At 43.1% G+C, this 19,267-nt stretch overlaps 1 protein-coding gene across 5 annotated transcripts in view; it reads right to left on the bottom strand.

Annotated features, from left to right (window-relative positions):
• Nucleotides 1–19,267, bottom strand: part of LOC117400617 (ribosome biogenesis protein bop1-like) — a 112,164-nt gene that overhangs the window by 31,804 nt on the left and 61,093 nt on the right. For 3 of the 5 annotated variants that reach the window (XM_059021220.1, XM_059021224.1, XM_059021222.1), the window contains 3 exons: nt 4,965–5,119; nt 4,479–4,596; nt 2,587–2,688 (listed from right to left, as the gene is read on the bottom strand). In XM_059021220.1, coding sequence (XP_058877203.1) covers nt 2,587–2,688; nt 4,479–4,596; nt 4,965–5,119 — 375 coding nt within the window. Of the gene's footprint in view, nt 1–2,586; nt 2,689–4,478; nt 4,597–4,964; nt 5,120–9,646; nt 9,744–16,860; nt 16,906–19,267 lie in introns of those variants that run through there. The other 2 variants (XM_059021221.1, XM_059021223.1) reach the window with 2 other exon arrangements.

Raw genomic sequence — 19,267 nt, 5'->3', positions numbered from 1 at the left:
TGACACATCGTTGGAGGCTTATTTATGCTGGCTTTAAATAATTCCAACCATCAAACCACCTCGAACCATCCAGGTCTAAGAATTCCTATATTATACTGGGCTCCGTGGTTTGTCGTTGCAGTTGCTTTGGGAGATGTAGAAGGTGGGTGTATTGAAAAAACGAGGGTAGTAAATTCATACTACAACATTGATTTGTTCAACTCGCAATATTTAACATCATCCCGAAAGTCAGTTCAGTAAATTAGCTCAACAAATGTGTGTTCAATCTTAGAAAATCATATTTAAGGCACTAAAATGGTAAAAGTAGTTTGTCTCCAGTTTCAGCTCGATTGGCTTACTGGTGTAGTATGGAGTGTGTGTTTTTTTTAAGTGATTATAAATGCTGTGACAAGTTCCCTCAAAAGTCAATTTTACATTTCTGTCCATCTGTACACAGTCATGGACGGTCATCAAATTCCTTTGTGAGTAAATTAAATAAAACGCTGTTTGAAGGAATGTCGACATTAAGCGCGCTCATTATGAGACACCCAGAGAGCAGTAGTGCTCCCGAGCATCAGCTCTGTAAAGAACCTCACCTTCTCCTTCACCCAGAGAGCAGCAGTGCTCCCGAACATCAGCTCTGTAAAGAACCTCACCTTCTCAAAATCACCCAGAGAGCAGCAGTGCTCCCGAGCATCAGCTCTGTAAAGAACCTCACCTTCTCAAATCACCCAGAGAGCAGCAGTGCTCCCGAGCATCAGCTCTGTAAAGAACCTCACCTTCTCAAATCACCCAGAGAGCAGCAGTGCTCCCGAGCATCAGCTCTGTAAAGAACCTCACCTTCTCAAATCACCCAGAGAGCAGCAGTGCTCCCGAGCATCAGCTCTGTAAAGAACCTCACCTTCTCAAATCACCCAGAGAGCAGCAGTGCTCCCGAGCATCAGCTCTGTAAAGAACCTCACCTTCTCAAATCACCCAGAGAGCAGCAGTGCTCCCGAGCATCAGCTCTGTAAAGAACCTCACCTTCTCAAATCACCCAGAGAGCAGCAGTGCTCCCGAGCATCAGCTCTGTAAAGAACCTCACCTTCTCAAATCACCCAGAGAGCAGCAGTGCTCCCGAGCATCAGCTCTGTAAAGAACCTCACCTTCACAAATCACCCAGAGAGCAGCAGTGCTCCCGAGCATCAGCTCTGTAAAGAACCTCACCTTCTCAAATCACCCAGAGAGCAGCAGTGCTCCCGAGCATCAGCTCTGTAAAGAACCTCACCTTCTCCTTCACCCAGAGAGCAGCAGTGCTCCCGAGCATCAGCTCTGTAAAGAACCTCACCTTCTCAAATCACCCAGAGAGCAGCAGTGCTCCTGAGCATCAGCTCTGTAAAGAACCTCACCTTCTCAAAATCACCCAGAGCAGCAGTGCTCCCGAGCATCAGCTCTGTAAAGAACCTCACCTTCTCAAATCACCCAGAGAGCAGCAGTGCTCCCGAGCATCAACTCTGTAAAGAACCTCACCTTCACAAATCACCCAGAGAGCAGCAGTGCTCCTGAGCATCAGCTCTGTAAAGAACCTCACCTTCTCCTTCACCCAGAGAGCAGCAGTGCTCCCGAACATCAGCTCTGTAAAGAACCTCACCTTCTCAAAATCACCCAGAGAGCAGCAGTGCTCCCGAGCATCAGCTCTGTAAAGAACCTCACCATCATAAATCACCCAGAGAGCAGCAGTGCTCCCGAGCATCAGCTCTGTAAAGAACCTCACCTTCTCAAATCACCCAGAGAGCAGCAGTGCTCCCGAGCATCAGCTCTGTAAAGAACCTCACCTTCTCAAAATCACCCAGAGAGCAGCAGTGCTCCCGAGCATCAGCTCTGTAAAGAACCTCACCTTCTCAAATCACCCAGAGAGCAGCAGTGCTCCTGATCATCAGCTCTGTAAAGAACCTCACCTTCTCCTTCACCCAGAGAGCAGCAGTGCTCCCGAGCATCAGCTCTGTAAAGAACCTCACCTTCTCAAATCACCCAGAGAGCAGCAGTGCTCCTGAGCATCAGCTCTGTAAAGAACCTCACCTTCTCAAAATCACCCAGAGAGCAGCAATGCTCCCGAGCATCAGCTCTGTAAAGAACCTCACCTTCTCAAATCACCCAGAGAGCAGCAGTGCTCCTGATCATCAGCTCTGTAAAGAACCTCACCTTCTCCTTCACCCAGAGAGCAGCAGTGCTCCCGAGCATCAGCTCTGTAAAGAACCTCACCTTCTCAAATCACCCAGAGAGCAGCAGTGCTCCCGAGCATCAGCTCTGTAAAGAACCTCACCTTCTCAAATCACCCAGAGAGCAGCAGTGCTCCTGAGCATCAGCTCTGTAAAGAACCTCACCTTCTCAAAATCACCCAGAGAGCAGCAATGCTCCCGAGCATCAGCTCTGTAAAGAACCTCACCTTCTCAAATCACCCAGAGAGCAGCAGTGCTCCTGAGCATCAGCTCTGTAAAGAACCTCACCTTCTCCTTTACCCAGAGAGCAGCAGTGCTCCCGAGCATCAGCTCTGTAAAGAACCTCACCTTCTCAAATCACCCAGAGAGCAGCAGTGCTCCTGATCATCAGCTCTGTAAAGAACCTCACCTTCTCCTTCTCAATCAGCGAGGGGATGAAGCTGCGCTTGTGCTCCGGACGGTTGGTCACTGGGTGGATCATGGTCTCGTGGGAGAAGAAATCGATAGAAGGCTGCGATAAGGGGGGGTCAAAAAAAAAAAATTTGAAGAGGAGTGAAGATAGGACACCCTACTGTACCCACTACCAACACTACTGTATTTAAAAAAGAAGTCAAACTAATGTTAGTATGTGGTATGACTTGGAGAGATATCCAAAGGGAGCTGCATTGTGGAACACACACTGTGTGCAGAGGGGCAGAACTCAAACACAGCTTCATCTGGCCTGGGCATGAACTATTACGAGTTTATATTCAGGTACCACAAGGCCAAAGTGTAGATGTGTAGAGAGTACTCTTACCGTTGAGCCACTGTCATTCCCAGCTTTAAAAAAGAAAAAAAACAGAATGGAAATGGAACAGAGCCCCTGTAAACCATAAGCTATTTGATAGAGCTCAGGCTCACCTCTAATTCATGAACTTAACCAAGATATGTCACAATATTGTTTATTGAAAAAATAAATAAATAAATAAATAAAAAGAAAAACAGCAAAAAAAGGTTCCTTAAGACAGAAATTAGAAAAATCTTGGGTGTCCCAGAACTTTAAAACGTGCAGTCGAGAGTATAATTATTAACACTTTATTTGGCAAAATCACTGCTGTTTGTTTCCACAGAAAATAATGAACAGTTGTAACTACTCATTAAGTAAGGTTGCGCCTCTCTTGTATTTATTTTCATTTTAATAGTTTCATATTAAATTTACAATCTGTGTTCATTTTTAGTTTGTTGAGACCGCAGTCCTTTGAAGTCAGAATGACATTTGTTTCAAGTCACAGTGCAACACATTTACAACCAGAACACATGTGATCAGAGTTCAGTCCACTGAAATGCATGACCCCATTACAGACTTTTATATGTGGAAATAAATCACATAATTACCAGGTCTTTCAGGATTTTCCCAAACAGGAATTACTTTTAATCAAACATAACTAACAATAAAAAAGGAACGTCCCATGCCTTCTTAAAAATAGCACAAATGTACATAGAAGTCTTAACTATCCATCCATTAAGTTCCATGGTCCTCATTTGAGGTCAGGCTACTTTGCATTTTAACTGTCCACCCATTAAGTTCCATGGTCCACATTTGGTTATTTTGCATTTTAACTGCCACCTGCATGTTCTTTTCTTTTTCTCTTTAACTACATTCTGTTATGATAACTTAATCTGATTTTCTTAACTACTAATTCTGCAAATACAGCCCTTCAAATGCTTTTATGACACCTCAATATAAGAAACTGAAGCCTAAAAATGTTTAAATTTCTTGGTGTTTTTTTTCCTCTCCACAATGATAATAAAGCTCAATTTCCTTTGTGCCGGGGTGAAATTTCACTGCTCTGATTACGGGCACGTCTAAACTTGACCCCTCAAAACGGGGCGCTGGCAGCATATGTTAAATAATGTGATTTGTACAATTAAACACGGTTATGGGACACTAGCTTAAAAAAAAAAAAAAATAAAAACAAAAAAAAAACACACAACTTGAAGCAGGAGAATGTACAAACATTTCTAGCATGTTTTCATAGACTCTAAAATCATTAATTGGGATTGGATCAGAACTGGCAGCGTTACATCACAAAAGTCCTTCTCAATCAGTTTTGATAAAAAAAATGTTTTAGAACTGACTGACTATTTAACTAAAGATTGCTAATTTGCTTGTTATGGGAAAGGGTACACGTTTGCTGGTACTCTGATGAAAGCTATGCTAAGCAGAAACACGCTGGTTTTTTTTAAATGGCTTTTTAACCAATAAAGTAATTTTTGACATGCGAGTTGGAGTTCTTTATTTTATTCTTATTTATTTATTACCTCATACTGGTTGAAGCTGACATCTCCGAACTGTCCTTTCTGTAGACGATGCACGAGATCGATCTGCTCGTCGGTCAGTCGGATATCAGAGCCCGTCATCTTATCATGAACCGTGCGCCTGGGGAAGCAAGTCAGAGAGCAGGAATCACACTCCGTTCAGTGTGTGTGTGTGTGTGTGCTTGTGCGTGCGTTACCAAATGTTAGTCTTCAGTAAAACTTTACAAAAGGATAAACTCTACTATAACCAATTTAATAGTTTCACAGTGTCATACAAAAACTATATACTGTGGGGACTTGTGCAAGACTGGGACCAGTTAACTGATCTGCTTTGTATAATTGTGTACCAACGACATACCAAGTTAACGTAAAAAAACAAAAAAAAATATATTATAATAATAATAATAATAAATAAATAAATAAATAAATAAATAAATAAATAAATAAATATTTCACGCTTCTTTGCTGAACCCCATATGAATAGCGTACCAGTAATCAGGGTTGTCCATCTTCTCCAGAAACTCATCCAGTTCATCTTTGTTTCTGATTGGCTTGAAGATCTTCTTTCCATCCAGGTCGTATCCAATGTGAGGGTAATCCTTGTACCACTCCATAGGGATATTACCTACGGTGTTACGGATATCCTGAAGAGAGACGTGACGGAGAAGGTTAACATGTGTTCTTGCTGTTACTGTATTACCCCAGGGCAGTTACTCTGTACGCAGAAGCAGTTAACAAGCATTGGTGGCTGACAGCAAGAACATTGTTACTGAAAATAAAAACAAATCCAACAACTTAAGAGAAACATTATGTCCAATTCATATTCTGATATTAAAACCCAAATCTAGAATTTACCAATTACTTCTGATGTTCTTATTCACAGTCATTGATAAAATCTCTTATAATACAGAAATAATTTATTTCAGGACTTTTTGGACAAGCCCTTCTTGAGCTGTGTAGAAAGAAAAGTAAACACAGTGCAGTAAACTTGGATTCTGTTTTGTTCTAGTGGGAGTTTATATATCTCCAAATACACACTCACCACATGCATGCTCAGAAGAACAAACCCATATATTAAACAAATAAACAATCAATCAATCCGCAGCTCTCAGACAGGGCCAGCGCCACATCAACGGCTAAATAAAAAGTTTCCTGCAGTCAGCTCTTCCCCTTTCAAACTCTTGGGCAACACCTGCGAATGATCTCAATAAAACTTCTCCCACCATGTCCAATCAGACACACTGTCCACTCTGTCTCGCTGACTCCCATTTCATTACTTCCACCACCCAGGAGACTGCAGGAGTTACCCATCCTCTCCTCACTAATCCTGCGACAGCCCACGCTCGGATGAAGTACTGTACTGCGTTTCTGTTTTTTAAAAGCAGACAATGCATTGGTCTTTAACTTCAAACGAAGCAATGCTTTAACAGGAAAGCCTCTTGCAATAATGGGCATTTAAATAATAATCATAATCTTTGGCAATACAGTGCTTGGTCCTTGGTCTGAAGGAACCGGTATACGATCGTGTTTTAGCACTTCAGCTCCACAAGCGGGTCAGCATGACGTGCTTTAGGGGTTAAACGCACTCACTGCTATTCAGGAGGCAGATTTATTACATCCATTTTTGTATACAATTTCATCCACTGTTCTCCACTGTTGCAACAAAAGGATCATGTTAACCACAGATTCATTCCCTAGTGCAATATTTAAAAATAAAACAATTAAATATTTTATAAAAGAAGACACATATCAATTTCTTATATATACACAGTTGTCATCAAGAGTTTACATACCATCTAATTGTAACAATGTTACTTCCCAAAGTATAAAGTGTTATAGATATTGTTTGATACACTATACTTACACGGAAACGATAGCTCTCGAGTGTGCTTAACGCTCATTCGTCTTACCAAGTGGTAGTCTATGAACGTCAATGCAGTTCATTCATAAATATTGGTACCCTGTGCCTTAACTCAGTTAATTCACCAGATTTTTAACTACCACTTGTACAAATAAATCAATAAATAAATAACCCCATGTAATGGCAAACAGTTTTTTTTTTTTTGGTTGCACCCTCAATGACAAAAGTAAAAAGGTTGTTTTGTGACTCCTCTGCAGTCCCAGGGCCCCATGTGGTCTCCCTTTCTCCACTGCTCCCCTGGCAGGGCAAATTGATCCGTCTCACTGCTGTAAAAATCAGGCAGGTAGGGCACGTTCAGGGCAGGGGATGACTGTGAATAAAATCATCTAGGCTAATTAGAAATTTCCTGTCTGGAAACCCAAACTCCTGTAAAATATACCAGAGCTAAAGCCCACTGTGAAATTCATTCCACAAGAGCCACATATGATCATACAACAAACCCTGCCCACAAATCACTGAAGTTCTGTACCGCAGCAGAAAGATAACTAGGACTCTTCTAAAATGTTTTAAGTTAGAGTTTAAGAAGATGATAATAATAATAATAATAATAATAATAATAATAATAATAATAATAATAATAAATAATAATAATAATAATACATTTTGCAAAATTTATAAATCACTCAAAAAAAAAAAAAAAAAAAAATCGGGTGTAATTTTATGAAAACTTAAATGTTGAGAGGTTTTGCCCAAGGTTAGCTAGAAAAGGTCATCCTTCTGCTACCCACAGCAATACAACAGTAGAACAAAATAAATAAATACACAAACCTCTCAAATTGCCATCCGAATTGTATGCAATATTGTAAACAACTGATAGTTACAGTGTTTGAAAGAATGACTTAAATTAGGAGTAGACTTGCAAAGTGTTTTTTTTTTCTTTTCTCTTCTTTGTAAAAGTAAAGCTTTATGAGAGCGCGCTGGTGGAAGGGCTCTCCTGGGAACTCCCTTTACCAGAGAGCACTGGTGGAAGGACTCTCCTGGGAACTCCCTTTACGAGAGAGCGCTGGTGGAAGGGCTCTCCTGGGAACTCCCTTTACCAGAGCGCTGGTGGAAGGGCTCTCCTGGGAACTCCCTTTACGAGAGAGCGCTGGTGGAAGGGCTCTCCTGGGAACTCCCTTTACGAGAGAGCACTGGTGGAAGGGCTCTCCTGGGAACTCCCTTTACGAGAGAGCGCTGGTGGAAGGGCTCTCCTGGGAACTCCCTTTACCAGAGAGCGCTGGTGGAAGGGCTCTCCTGGGAACTCCCTTTACGAGAGAGCACTCGTGGAAGGGCTCTCCTGGGAACTCCCTTTAACAGAGAGCGCTGGTGGAAGGGCTGTCCTGGGAACACCCTTTACCAGAGAGCGCTGGTGGAAGGGCTCTCCTGGGAACTCCCTTTACCAGAGCGCTGGTGGAAGGGCTCTCCTGGGAACTCCCTTTACGAGAGAGCACTGGTGGAAGGGCTCTCCTGGGAACTCCCTTTACGAGAGAGCGCTGGTGGGAAGTGCTCTCCTGGGAACCTTTACGAGAGAGCGCTGGTGGAAGGGCTCTCCTGGGAACTCCCTTTACCAGAGCGCGCTGGTGGAAGGGCTCTCCTGGGAACTCCCTTTACGAGAGAGTGCTGGTGGAAGGGCTCTCCTGGGAACACCCTTTACGAGAGAGCGCTGGTGGAAGGGCTCTCCTGGGAACTCCCTTTACGAGAGAGCGCTGGTGGGAAGTGCTCTCCTGGGAACCTTTACGAGAGAGCGCTGGTGGAAGGGCTCTCCTGGGAACTCCCTTTACCAGAGCGCTGGTGGAAGGGCTCTCCTGGGAACTCCCTTTACGAGAGAGCGCTGGTGGAAGTGCTCTCCTGGGAACTCCCTTTACCAGAGTGTGCTGGTGGAAGAGCTCTCCTGGGAACTCCCTTTACCAGAGTGTGCTGGTGGAAGAGCTCTCCTGGGAACTCCCTTTACCAGAGCGCTGGTGGAAGGGCTCTCCTGGGAACTCCCTTTACGAGAGAGCGCTGGTGGAAGTGCTCTCCTGGGAACTCCCTTTACCAGAGCGCGCTGGTGGAAGGGCTCTCCTGGGAACTCCCTTTACGAGAGAGCGCTGGTGGAAGTGCTCTCCTGGGAACTCCCTTTACCAGAGTGTGCTGGTGGAAGAGCTCTCCTGGGAACTCCCTTTACCAGAGAGCGCTGGTGGAAGTGCTCTCCTGGGAACTCCCTTTACCAGAGCGCGCTGGTGGAAGGGCTCTCCTGGGAATGCTCCCCTTCCCTCTCCTTCTCCAGCTGCTGCTTTACAAGAGCACCACTTCAAACAGACCAGGCAGTGACTCGAGCCTGTCTCGCATTTCTCACAGATTTCTGTGGCTGGTGTAAAACATGCCCCACATTTCATGAGTGATGAATTCTTTAAAAGAGATTTCAGGGCTCTCTAAATCCTTTGAGGTCTCCAGTATTGTGAAGCAACACTAAATGCTTAACCCTGTACCACCATAAGGCAACTACAGGGGAACACTCTGGCACTGAAACCATCACTTCAGAGGGGGACCAGGCAAAGCCCATGCAATGAAACAATGGTGTACCTTTAACTTTAAAATAGGATTTTTAGAGCAAAAATCTACTCGCCCCGTCCCCCAACCCATCACACAAAACACACACAAAAAAGTAGAATATAACTTGTAGGATTGTGGTTTCATTTAAAAGTGAACACAATCCATCAATTAGTGATTAACAGGGGCGGCTCTAGCCTCATAGCTTGACGGGTTCACTAAATTCTGCAAGACTGTGGCAGTGTGCCCTGCCCATGTATGTGTTATGTGTTATATGTTGCGTGTGGTGTGTTAATGTTGGTGTATTGATATTGGGATATAAATGGGTTTGTGTAACATGAGTGATTTAAAATATAGAATTGTATTTAGGCACGGGGATTGCATAATCACTCCATGTGCAGATTAAAGTGGGTATTAATATAGAAGCACAGGGAGCACAATTAGTGCAGATGTACCGAGATTCCAATTGAATGTTTGATTAGCAATCGAGTCTCGGTACAGCTGCATAAAAGAGGCACGCTTCACTCTCAGGGTTGTGTTTTCAGAGTGGCGAGGAGAGTAATTTAAATTAAAGAAAAAAGAAAAACAACAATTGCTCCAACGCGCTGGAAGCACCAGCACGGTACTGGTCTGTGTGTTCGTCACTGTTTCGTCTGTCTGTTCATTTGGCCATTGCGCCGTTTATTCTGAGTGTTTTGTTTTGTGTAAACCTGTTATTTAACAATAAGCTTCACCATTTCACCTCGTAGTGCTGTGTGTTTCTTCCAGGTCTGACATCACCGCTCAAGCCATCCTTTCACAGATACACAAACCTTGCCCTGTAACCTCACCTCAACACATGTATAACATATACTTGAAAGAAAATGTTGCTTCAGTGCAGTTTGGAACACATTTGCTAGTGAATGCAAGTTACATACTAAGAGTACAACTATAATAAGCAATCCTTGGGAGTTATTCAGATATAAAAATAGCTTCTGCCTGTTTTTTCCACTCTCTCTATAAAATGAATTCAACTCCTGATGTACAGGCGTTTTAGTTTGTTGCATCACAGATACAAAATTATTGCCAACTATTACTGCTGCTTTGTGCAATTCAGATTTTTGTTGACATTCTTTGAGTTTTGTAACTGCTGAACCCCAGATTTTTAAAGGACTTGTGTATAACCTGTCAAGTTTCCATGCATTTTATACTGTTTTTCTACCAAAATGCACACAATATTTACAATAGGCTCCATTAAATTCTGCAAAGACAAAATATGTTTTTTCTTTTGTTTATTTCTATTACATATATATATTTTTTAAACTGTGTACAACACTTTACAGCTATTTTTCCTCATCTAACATCTTGTCTCATAATGGTAACTGGAACATTGCTGCAGCAGGGGGATCCTGGTTTCACATCTGCATGTCATCTTATTTTGTCTTGAAATGCTTCTAAACTTATTTTAAAAACATTCCAACAAGTACTGCACATGCTTGACCACAAAGTTTCTAATCCTCTAATACCTTTTTTTTTTTTTTTTTTTTTTAACTAGATTGCTACATTTAAAAGTCAGCTCCATGCATTAAGAAAGCAATATCACTTTGTAATTTACAAAAAACGTAAATAAAACCTTAAATGTAATGATTAGTCTGTGCATTGCGCTCTTGACAGCCATTTCTGGGTTTCTTTGTAACTAATAGAAGTTTTCCCACAGCTAGTCAATCAGAAGTGATAGGGGTGGGACATAAACACCTTTTAAAACGTTTATGTGTAGGTGCTAGACTTTCAGAAACTTGCGTGGCTTTCTGAAAATATACCTGGAGTGTCTTTCTAGCAACAGAACGAAAAAGGAAAAATAAATAAATAAAAACTATTTGTCCAACAGGCAAAGTATAACGGCAACACTTGTTCCTCATACAAATCCTGTAGTCCCGGGCGTCATCTGATATGACTTGCACACCCCAGGGCTACGACTAGGTTTGGGGTCAATTCCTTTTTTTCAATCCCAATTCCTTTTCAAAATCAATTCCAATTCCTATTTTCTTTTAATCAATTCCAACACAGCATTGATCAACACTGCAACTAGCAGTAATTCTGTTACAATGAGCTTCTCACAGGGGCAACAAATGACTTACATTGAAGTCACTTAATTATATAAATAATAATAATAATAATAATTATAATAATAATAATAATAATAATAATAATAATAATAATAATAATAATAACAATAAATCCCAGCATATACCCCTAATTTTAGTGTCGGTAGTGAACCTCAACGTATGAAGTACACGACAGTAAGTTGAATAACTTCTTGAAATGTAACAAATTCTATGCAAAGTAATCAAATCTGGGACAGATGTTAATATACAGTATAGCCTTCAAAATGGCACAACCTACAGTATCAGAGACTAAAACAAATGAGAGCACCATTGCCTAGATTCTTATACCTGTAAAGAAACGTCCAAACCGTCACAACAGCACTGCAGACTAGCTCCAACCCGTCCCAACAGCACTGCAGACTAGCTCCAACCCGTCCCAACAGCACTGCAAACTAGCTCCAACCCATCCCAACAGCACTGCAGACTAGCTCCAACCCGTCCCAACAGCACTGCAGACTAGCTCCAACCAAACCGTCCCAACAGCACTGCAGACTAGCTCCAACCAAACCGTCCCAACAGCACTGCAGACTAGCTCCAACCAAACCGTCCCAACAGCACTGCAGACTAGCTCCAACCAAACCGTCCCAACAGCAGTGCAGACTAGCTCCAACCAAACCGTCCCAACAGCACTGCAGACTAGCTCCAACCAAACCGTCCCAACAGCACTGCAGACTAGCTCCAACCAAACCGTCCCAACAGCACTGCAGACTAGCTCCAACCAAACCGTCCCAACAGCACTGCAGACTAGCTCCAACCAAACCGTCCCAACAGCACTGCAGACTAGCTCCAAACGGTCCCAACAGCACTGCAGACTAGCTCCAAACGGTGCCAACAGCACTGCAGACTAGCTCCAAACGGTGCCAACAGCACTTCAGACTAGCTCCAAACGGTCCCAACAGCACTGCAGACTAGCTCCAAACGGTCCCAACAGCACTGCAGACTAGCTCCAAACGGTCCCAACAGCACTTCAGACTAGCTCCAAACGGTCCCAACAGCACTGCAGACTAGCTCCAAATGGTCCCAACAGCACAGACTAGCTCCAAACGGTCCCAACAGCACTGCAGACTAGCTCCAAACGGTGCCAACAGCACTGCAGACTAGCTCCAAACGGTGACAACAGCACTGCAGACTAGCTCCAAACGGTGACAACAGCACTGCAGACTAGCTCCAAACGGTGCCAACAGCACTTCAGACTAGCTCCAAACGGTCCCAACAGCACAGACTAGCTCCAACCCGTCCCAACAGCACAGACTAGCTCCAACCCGTCCCAACAGCACTGCAGACTAGCTCCAACCAAACCGTCCCAACAGCACTGCAGACTAGCTCCAACCAAACCGTCCCAACAGCACTGCAGACTAGCTCCAACCAAACCGTCCCAACAGCACTGCAGACTAGCTCCAACCAAACCGTCCCAACAGCACTGCAGACTAGCTCCAACCCGTCCCAACAGCACTGCAGACTAGCTCCAACCCGTCCCAACAGCACTGCAGACTAGCTCCAACCCGTCCCAACAGCACTGCAGACTAGCTCCAACCCGTCCCAACAGCACTGCAGACTAGCTCCAACCCGTCCCAACAGCACTGCAGACTAGCTCCAACCCGTCCCAACAGCACTGCAGACTAGCTCCAACCCGTCCCAACAGCACTGCAGACTAGCTCCAACCCGTCCCAGCAGCACTGCAGACTAGCTCCAAACGGTCCCAGCAGCACTGCAGACTAGCTCCAAACGGTCCCAACAGCACTGCAGACTAGCTCCAAACGGTCCCAACAGCACTGCAGACTAGCTCCAAACGGTCCCAACAGCACTGCAGACTAGCTCCAAACGGTCCCAACAGCACTGCAGACTAGCTCCAAACGGTCCCAACAGCACTGCAGACTAGCTCCAACCAAACCGTCCCAACAGCACTGCAGACTAGCTCCAAATGGTCCCAACAGCACTGCAGACTAGCTCCAAACGGTCCCAACAGCACTGCAGACTAGCTCCAAACGGTCCCAACAGCACTGCAGACTAGCTCCAAACGGTCCCAACAGCACTGCAGACTAGCTCCAAACGGTCCCAACAGCACTGCAGACTAGCTCCAAACGGTCCCAACAGCACTGCAGACTAGCTCCAAACGGTCCCAACAGCACTGCAGACTAGCTCCAAACGGTCCCAACAGCACTGCAGACTAGCTCCAAACGGTCCCAACAGCACTGCAGACTAGCTCCAAACGGTCCCAACAGCACTGCAGACTAGCTCCAAACCGTCCCAACAGCACTGCAGACTAGCTCCAAACCATCCCAACAGCACTGCAGACTAGTGCAACAATACAAGAAACTGCAGCTCTGGATATATTTTCATTTCATGGAAAAACAAAAATGCCATCAGTATCCCCTCTTAGTGTTAACTGGTTCTGCTTTATTACCACTTTAGAAGAAACGTTGTAAAAATAAGATGGTGTGCTGTCAGGATATCTGCTGCTGTCAAATCCATTCTCAAGTGTCTATCAGACAGGCACACGCTCAATTTTTCCATTCCTCAGCACTCGCTGACCTACTCAAATGCGACATTCCTTGGCAGGCGGAGAACACTGATGGATTGCAGCGTGGAATTCAAGAACAGACTGACTTCATTTTTTAAAATGTAATCAAAAGAGGCAATACAATGGCAGGGTTCGACATTAAACCATGGCCTGGCGGCCTGGTAGAGATCGAAGTTTGGCGGTAGTTATGAATCACCACAGGCCCAGGAAAATGGGTCAGTGTGCCAAAAAGCTGTAAAGAAAAAAAAAATTAACAAAGCCATTTTTTAAAACATAACCCCTCCCCCAACTCCGATAACGGCGTAATTGAACTAGTCCGAACTTCCCCGTGACATATTTGTTGTACAGTCACAACCTGAGCCTACGTACCGAGGTGCTGTTGGTAAGACTCGCTAACTTGACATGGCAATTTTTTACAATGTGTTTTTTTTTTGTTTGGATACCCAGGTACGTGCATGGAAGCTGGACAATGGGATCAAATTGAAACTTCTGAATTTGGGATACAATGACCCCGTTCACACTACTGTGCTGGCCCAGGGCAGCCGCATATTTAGGTCTGCAACCCTGTTCACATTTGCGGTTTAAGGTGCCTTTGCGCGTTCACATATGTGACTGAAAAGCAGGCCTAATACTTCTGCTCCCTCCCAAGGAAAGACACGGCATTAAATAATAATGAATTAACCGGTTATACATGGAATGATTTTATACAAAAATAAACTATTTAACATTAATTTAATTTACAATAAACATTCATATATTTTACATTACACATGTTGCTTCTCTTTGATTTGATTGATTGATTTGTTTAACCTGCATGAATACTGTGTATTTACAAACACGATCGTTAAACTATTCTATCATCATTGTCATTATTATTCTCTAGTCCCTAACCATTACCAGTAAAGACTGAACATCAGCATCACCCCATCTTTGGAAGATTACTGAAAATATGACAATAACAAAACCTTCATGAAGGGAAGCGCCCTATCAAAATACAGCAATACACTGTCATATTAAATACATTTTGCTCAACAACACGCTCCATCACCAGTAGAATAACATTAACAATAATACGCACAATAACAGGCTTTGAAATATCAGTGAAAATACAATTCTTTACACTTTGAAATTCTAAGCAAGTTACAAGCTTGCCAGTGCCATTAATCAATCAAACAAACTTTTTTTTTTTTTACAAATAGTTCCCCGTTGTAAAAATATATCTTCGTCATGCGGACGGCTATTGTAAAATAGAGCTGCACATTCTCCAGCCAGACTCGTGAGACACTGGTGTGAACACAGAAAACAATCCCAAGTTTTTACGATTCAATGTATGTCTAGCTCTTCCCATGGGCTCTACAAAGGCGTGCCTATGCGTGTAATCTACACCCTTGCTGCATGAAGTACAAAACAGCACATTACCATCGACGTGAAACCCGTCCTTGCCAAACTCGTTGATCCGATCATTAGGGGTGATTGTTATTGTTTTCGGCATCTTTGAACAGCTCTGGATACTGACTGCAGTAAACTGAAGCCTCATTCAACACTGAACTTGAATACCGGAAGCAGGCTTATTAGACAGGTGTGTTTACGTACATTTAAAGCAAAGTTGTGTTAATGTTTATATATTATACGTGTATTGATTTGGTTATCAAACAAACAAAAAAAAGGCTTGCATGTTTTTTGCCCCTCCCCACATGTAAAATCCGTGTTTTTTTCTTGTTATTCCGCAGCAAATGGATTCCTAGGATCCCTGCTACTGAGCTACACAATCAGAATGGTCATGTGATACGAAAAGGCGGCCACGAGTCTGCTTTGAGTTCATATATATGCAAAGGCCATCCCTGGTCCTGTATCGCAGGACCTGGGCCACATCGAAACGATGGCCTGAATCTGGGCTGCCTTTTCTTTTTTGGAGCGTTCACATGTGACAAAATCGCAAGTGTGAATGGGGTCCAAGTGTTCAGGTCAGAAATGTCATTCCCAATCTTTCCAGGACTCGTTGGTATTAGCGGTAAGATTGGTGCCGACTTGGGAGAGGCTGCACAAGCGACAACACTCCGAGAAGGATTGTTGTTATTATGATAATTGTTTTAATAGTGTTTATTAGGATTAGTATAAATCTGTTAACATGTCAGCATTGCTGTAACAATATAATTTGGTAACAGCTCTGTTGCAGGTTTGCTTGTGAAAACACGAGTATCACTTGTACACATACATTTTCAAACCTTGAATACAGTGTTTTAATTCTGATAAGCACGCCAATGTGTGCATGTTAAATGGCTGAAATAATACAATAATCTCTTTGGTTACCAGACAGTAATTAAATATCTAAATGCAGAGCCCTGAATGCACAAGTTAAAAACGTGTCATGAAAGAGGCACTGCAATGGACAGTGTCACATTGCTAGAATTGAACAATTCTGTACTTGGTTTGTTCTTTTAAATCTTTTCCGAGCATTGATTGAAGGCACACAGGTTACTATGGTGACACTTGGCTTCAGATTTGAAATGTATTCCTGAAATGCCGCCCCCCCCCCCCCCCTCCCAAGATTAAAAAGATTAATAAATAGTACAAATCCTACACCCAACATTGCTTTTACAAGGACTTCCAGGAATAGTCTTGACTTGATTGAAACTACATTTCATTTCTCAAATTAACTCACTGGAGTGCATCCCAGAGTTGTGTTTCCAATTTGTTATTAGAGAACAAAGCATTACATCATTCTAATATACCCTTTAGATCCAATAGATATATATTGCTCATAACCACCAATTCAAATGCACGCGAAAACCTGTGCTTGTCTAGACACAGGGCACAAGCAGACCACTGCATTGCTTAACCAACTCCCCTAGTGGCACGCGTTGCAATGAGCTTGCTATAGTTTCTGTTTTTTTTACCCCAGTTTCAACGTCAGCAGGTACAGAACTATGTTGTAGCAGAATGAGCAATTGTGATATTTGCAGTACAGTAGTTACAGTACCAGTGCTGCTGTCAAAGATGTGACTGACACACAGGTTGGATGTAACCGTTTTAAAACAATGCAGAGTTTATAGGGGTGTTAAGTGAGAGGCTCACAGTAAGAATTCTTCCTCTCACTCTGATCACTGATGGAATCTGCTCTGCAGCTGTGAGCTGTTCAGCAGCAGCGGGACTGAGCACGCTGTTAAGTGGGTTTCTTTCACAGAGCTGCACACTTACTTAACACACCCACTGTGTTCACTCTGTAGAACTGAAGGCACCACATGGGATCAAGTAGGTTTGGAGATGTGCCGCAGCAGAGTGGCCTCTTACCTCAGTGAGGTTAGCGGTTTCCCTTTCCATAGGCCAGCTTTTTAGATTCAAAAGCAGTGCCTTGTAAAGAATGTGTGTGGTTTTATGCTCAGATGAGTTTAAGAAGAAGAGAAAAAAAACCAAAAAAGTGTTTGTCAGTGAGGTCATTACATTTAACAAAAACAAAAAAAAAAAGTGTTCAGGTCATTACATTTAACAAAAAAACAAACAAAAGAAACACAACCCCAAAAAAGTGTCAGTCAGTGAGGTCATTACATTTAAAAAAAAAAAAAAAAGTGTTGGTCATTACACTTAAACAAAACAAAAAAAATAAATAATTGTTAATGAGGTCATTCATTTAACAAAAAAAAAAGTGTTAGAGGTTATTACATTTAACAAGAAAACCCCAAAAAGTGTTAGTCAGTGAGGTCATTACATTTAACACACAAAAAAAAAATAAAAGTGTTAGGGATCATTCATTCAACAGAACACCCTGCACTACATTAGGAGGAGCTCTGGAAAAAACAAAACAAAACAAAAAAATTCTTGTCCTACATTATTAAATACATAGGCCTAAATATTATTCAGGTAAGAAAGAGTAGCTGGACAGATGGTAATTCAAATGCGGTCCCCAGTTTTTCATAACCCTGTTCAGATCAAAGCTAGGAATTTTGCATACCAGTCTTCATAAAGCACCTGCAGTATTTGCATACTGTAGGTGTCTCTTCAGCGGGGTCCTGCAGGTCCTTCCAGGAGAATTCCACTGCACATCGTACAGATGCAGGCCATGGAGCTGCTCCTTCCCATAGCATCTCCACAATACAATGTGTGGAGCTACAGTAGTGACCCAACAAGCAACCCAGTGAAACCACAGAGCTGTGAATTCACCCATGAAGTGCCACTGTCAGGCCATGTTCTACTTTGTTGGAGCATTTTTAAATCTACCTGTTCTTTTAAATATTCTCTTAACCTATATTTTTATGACAACTTCCTCTAGTTTTGTTAAATTCAAAATTACAGAAATACAGCTTGTGTTCTGATTTTATTTTCTAAAGAAAACTTCATTTGGTACTTAATGGATTAAGCAGCCAGCAAATACTGGCAATCTGGGCCATTCCTAAACACTGTAAACAAACTGCTACTCTCTCAAGATCACACAGCATTACAGCCTGTGGCAGTTTGGGAGAGATCGCTTCACCACACTACAGCCCTACAGTACCTGAATGTTTATCCAGCAGCACAACACCTGCCAGAGACCAGCTTTAAAAAATTGGAAAGAAACTTTCCCTCTACCCCCACCCCCCCTCCTCCTCCTGTCTGGAAGTTGTTCTTGGACACAGGGACGCATTCCTGAGAGCACTTGGACAGGCTGGAAGGAAAAGGCTTGTTGAAATGAGCTTCCCTGAAAATATCCGGAATACGTGCCGGACCCGAGAGGACTGGCTGCAGCTCTGGGACGATTCTTTGCTACTCCACTGCATTTCTCTTCCTTGTTTTTTTTATTATTATTATTTATTTTAAATGTCATGGTATTTAGTGCTAGTTGGACTTGACAGTAGCGCTGGAGACTGAAAAGCCTGTTTACAAAGAGCAGCCGTCGACACACGCGAACACTGCTCTGCTGCCTCTCGGCATGTCCTACAGGGATCAAAGGCACAGCAGCAGCTCCTCTAGTCCTTGACCCATCTGGAAGCCTGCTGTCAGAGTGCTGCAGCTCTGCTTTGGACATGTGACCCATTTGCTTCTAGGAAGTGGGTTAGACCATGTGAACTTGTAGTACTTTGGGGGAGGGACGGAGGGGGGTTACTTTCAGGCACTACTGCTCTGTGCTGGGACTGAATCAGGAGCTCGGAGGGCTTGTAGACTCAGCCAACGCACTAAAAATCTTACCTACAGTATTAAGACTTCTTTCCCCAATTATTTTGTAATCTATCCTTTAGGGCTTTTTTTTTTGCACTCCTTTGCCACAGGAATCACTGTACTCTTCTGCTCTCTATTTAAATACAACCTGTTCCACCACGTCTGTGATTCGGTATTTATGTAGCCTTTGTGGAGCAACCAGATAGCCAATAAAATAATAGCCCATGATAAAAACACAAAAGTAGGTTAGTGGTGACACACCGCCCCCGCCACGGCTGTTAAACACAGACCATGAAAAACCACGACCTGCATGGTCTGTATGCAAACGTACAAGTGTCCAGGTATGTGTACAAAAGAAGGGCAGGTTCCTCCAGAACACCTCCCATTCCCTCACTAAACTTACTGAAGAACGTTGTGGTCTGCGTTTCATCAACTGGATAAAGGCACACCAGGTACACTGTATTGTGTAACAATGCAAGTGCGACATGTTTGCACTGTATCTATATGTGTAGTGTACAGCGTTTAAGTAGCACCTCCTTGTATCCCCACATTCCGATGCTTTCAAATC

This window comes from Acipenser ruthenus, chromosome 4, assembly GCF_902713425.1.
Source record: "Acipenser ruthenus chromosome 4, fAciRut3.2 maternal haplotype, whole genome shotgun sequence".
Taxonomy (NCBI): domain Eukaryota; kingdom Metazoa; phylum Chordata; class Actinopteri; order Acipenseriformes; family Acipenseridae; genus Acipenser; species Acipenser ruthenus.
Note: the sequence above shows the minus strand (reverse complement) of the source record. Positions and strands in the feature narration are given on the sequence as shown.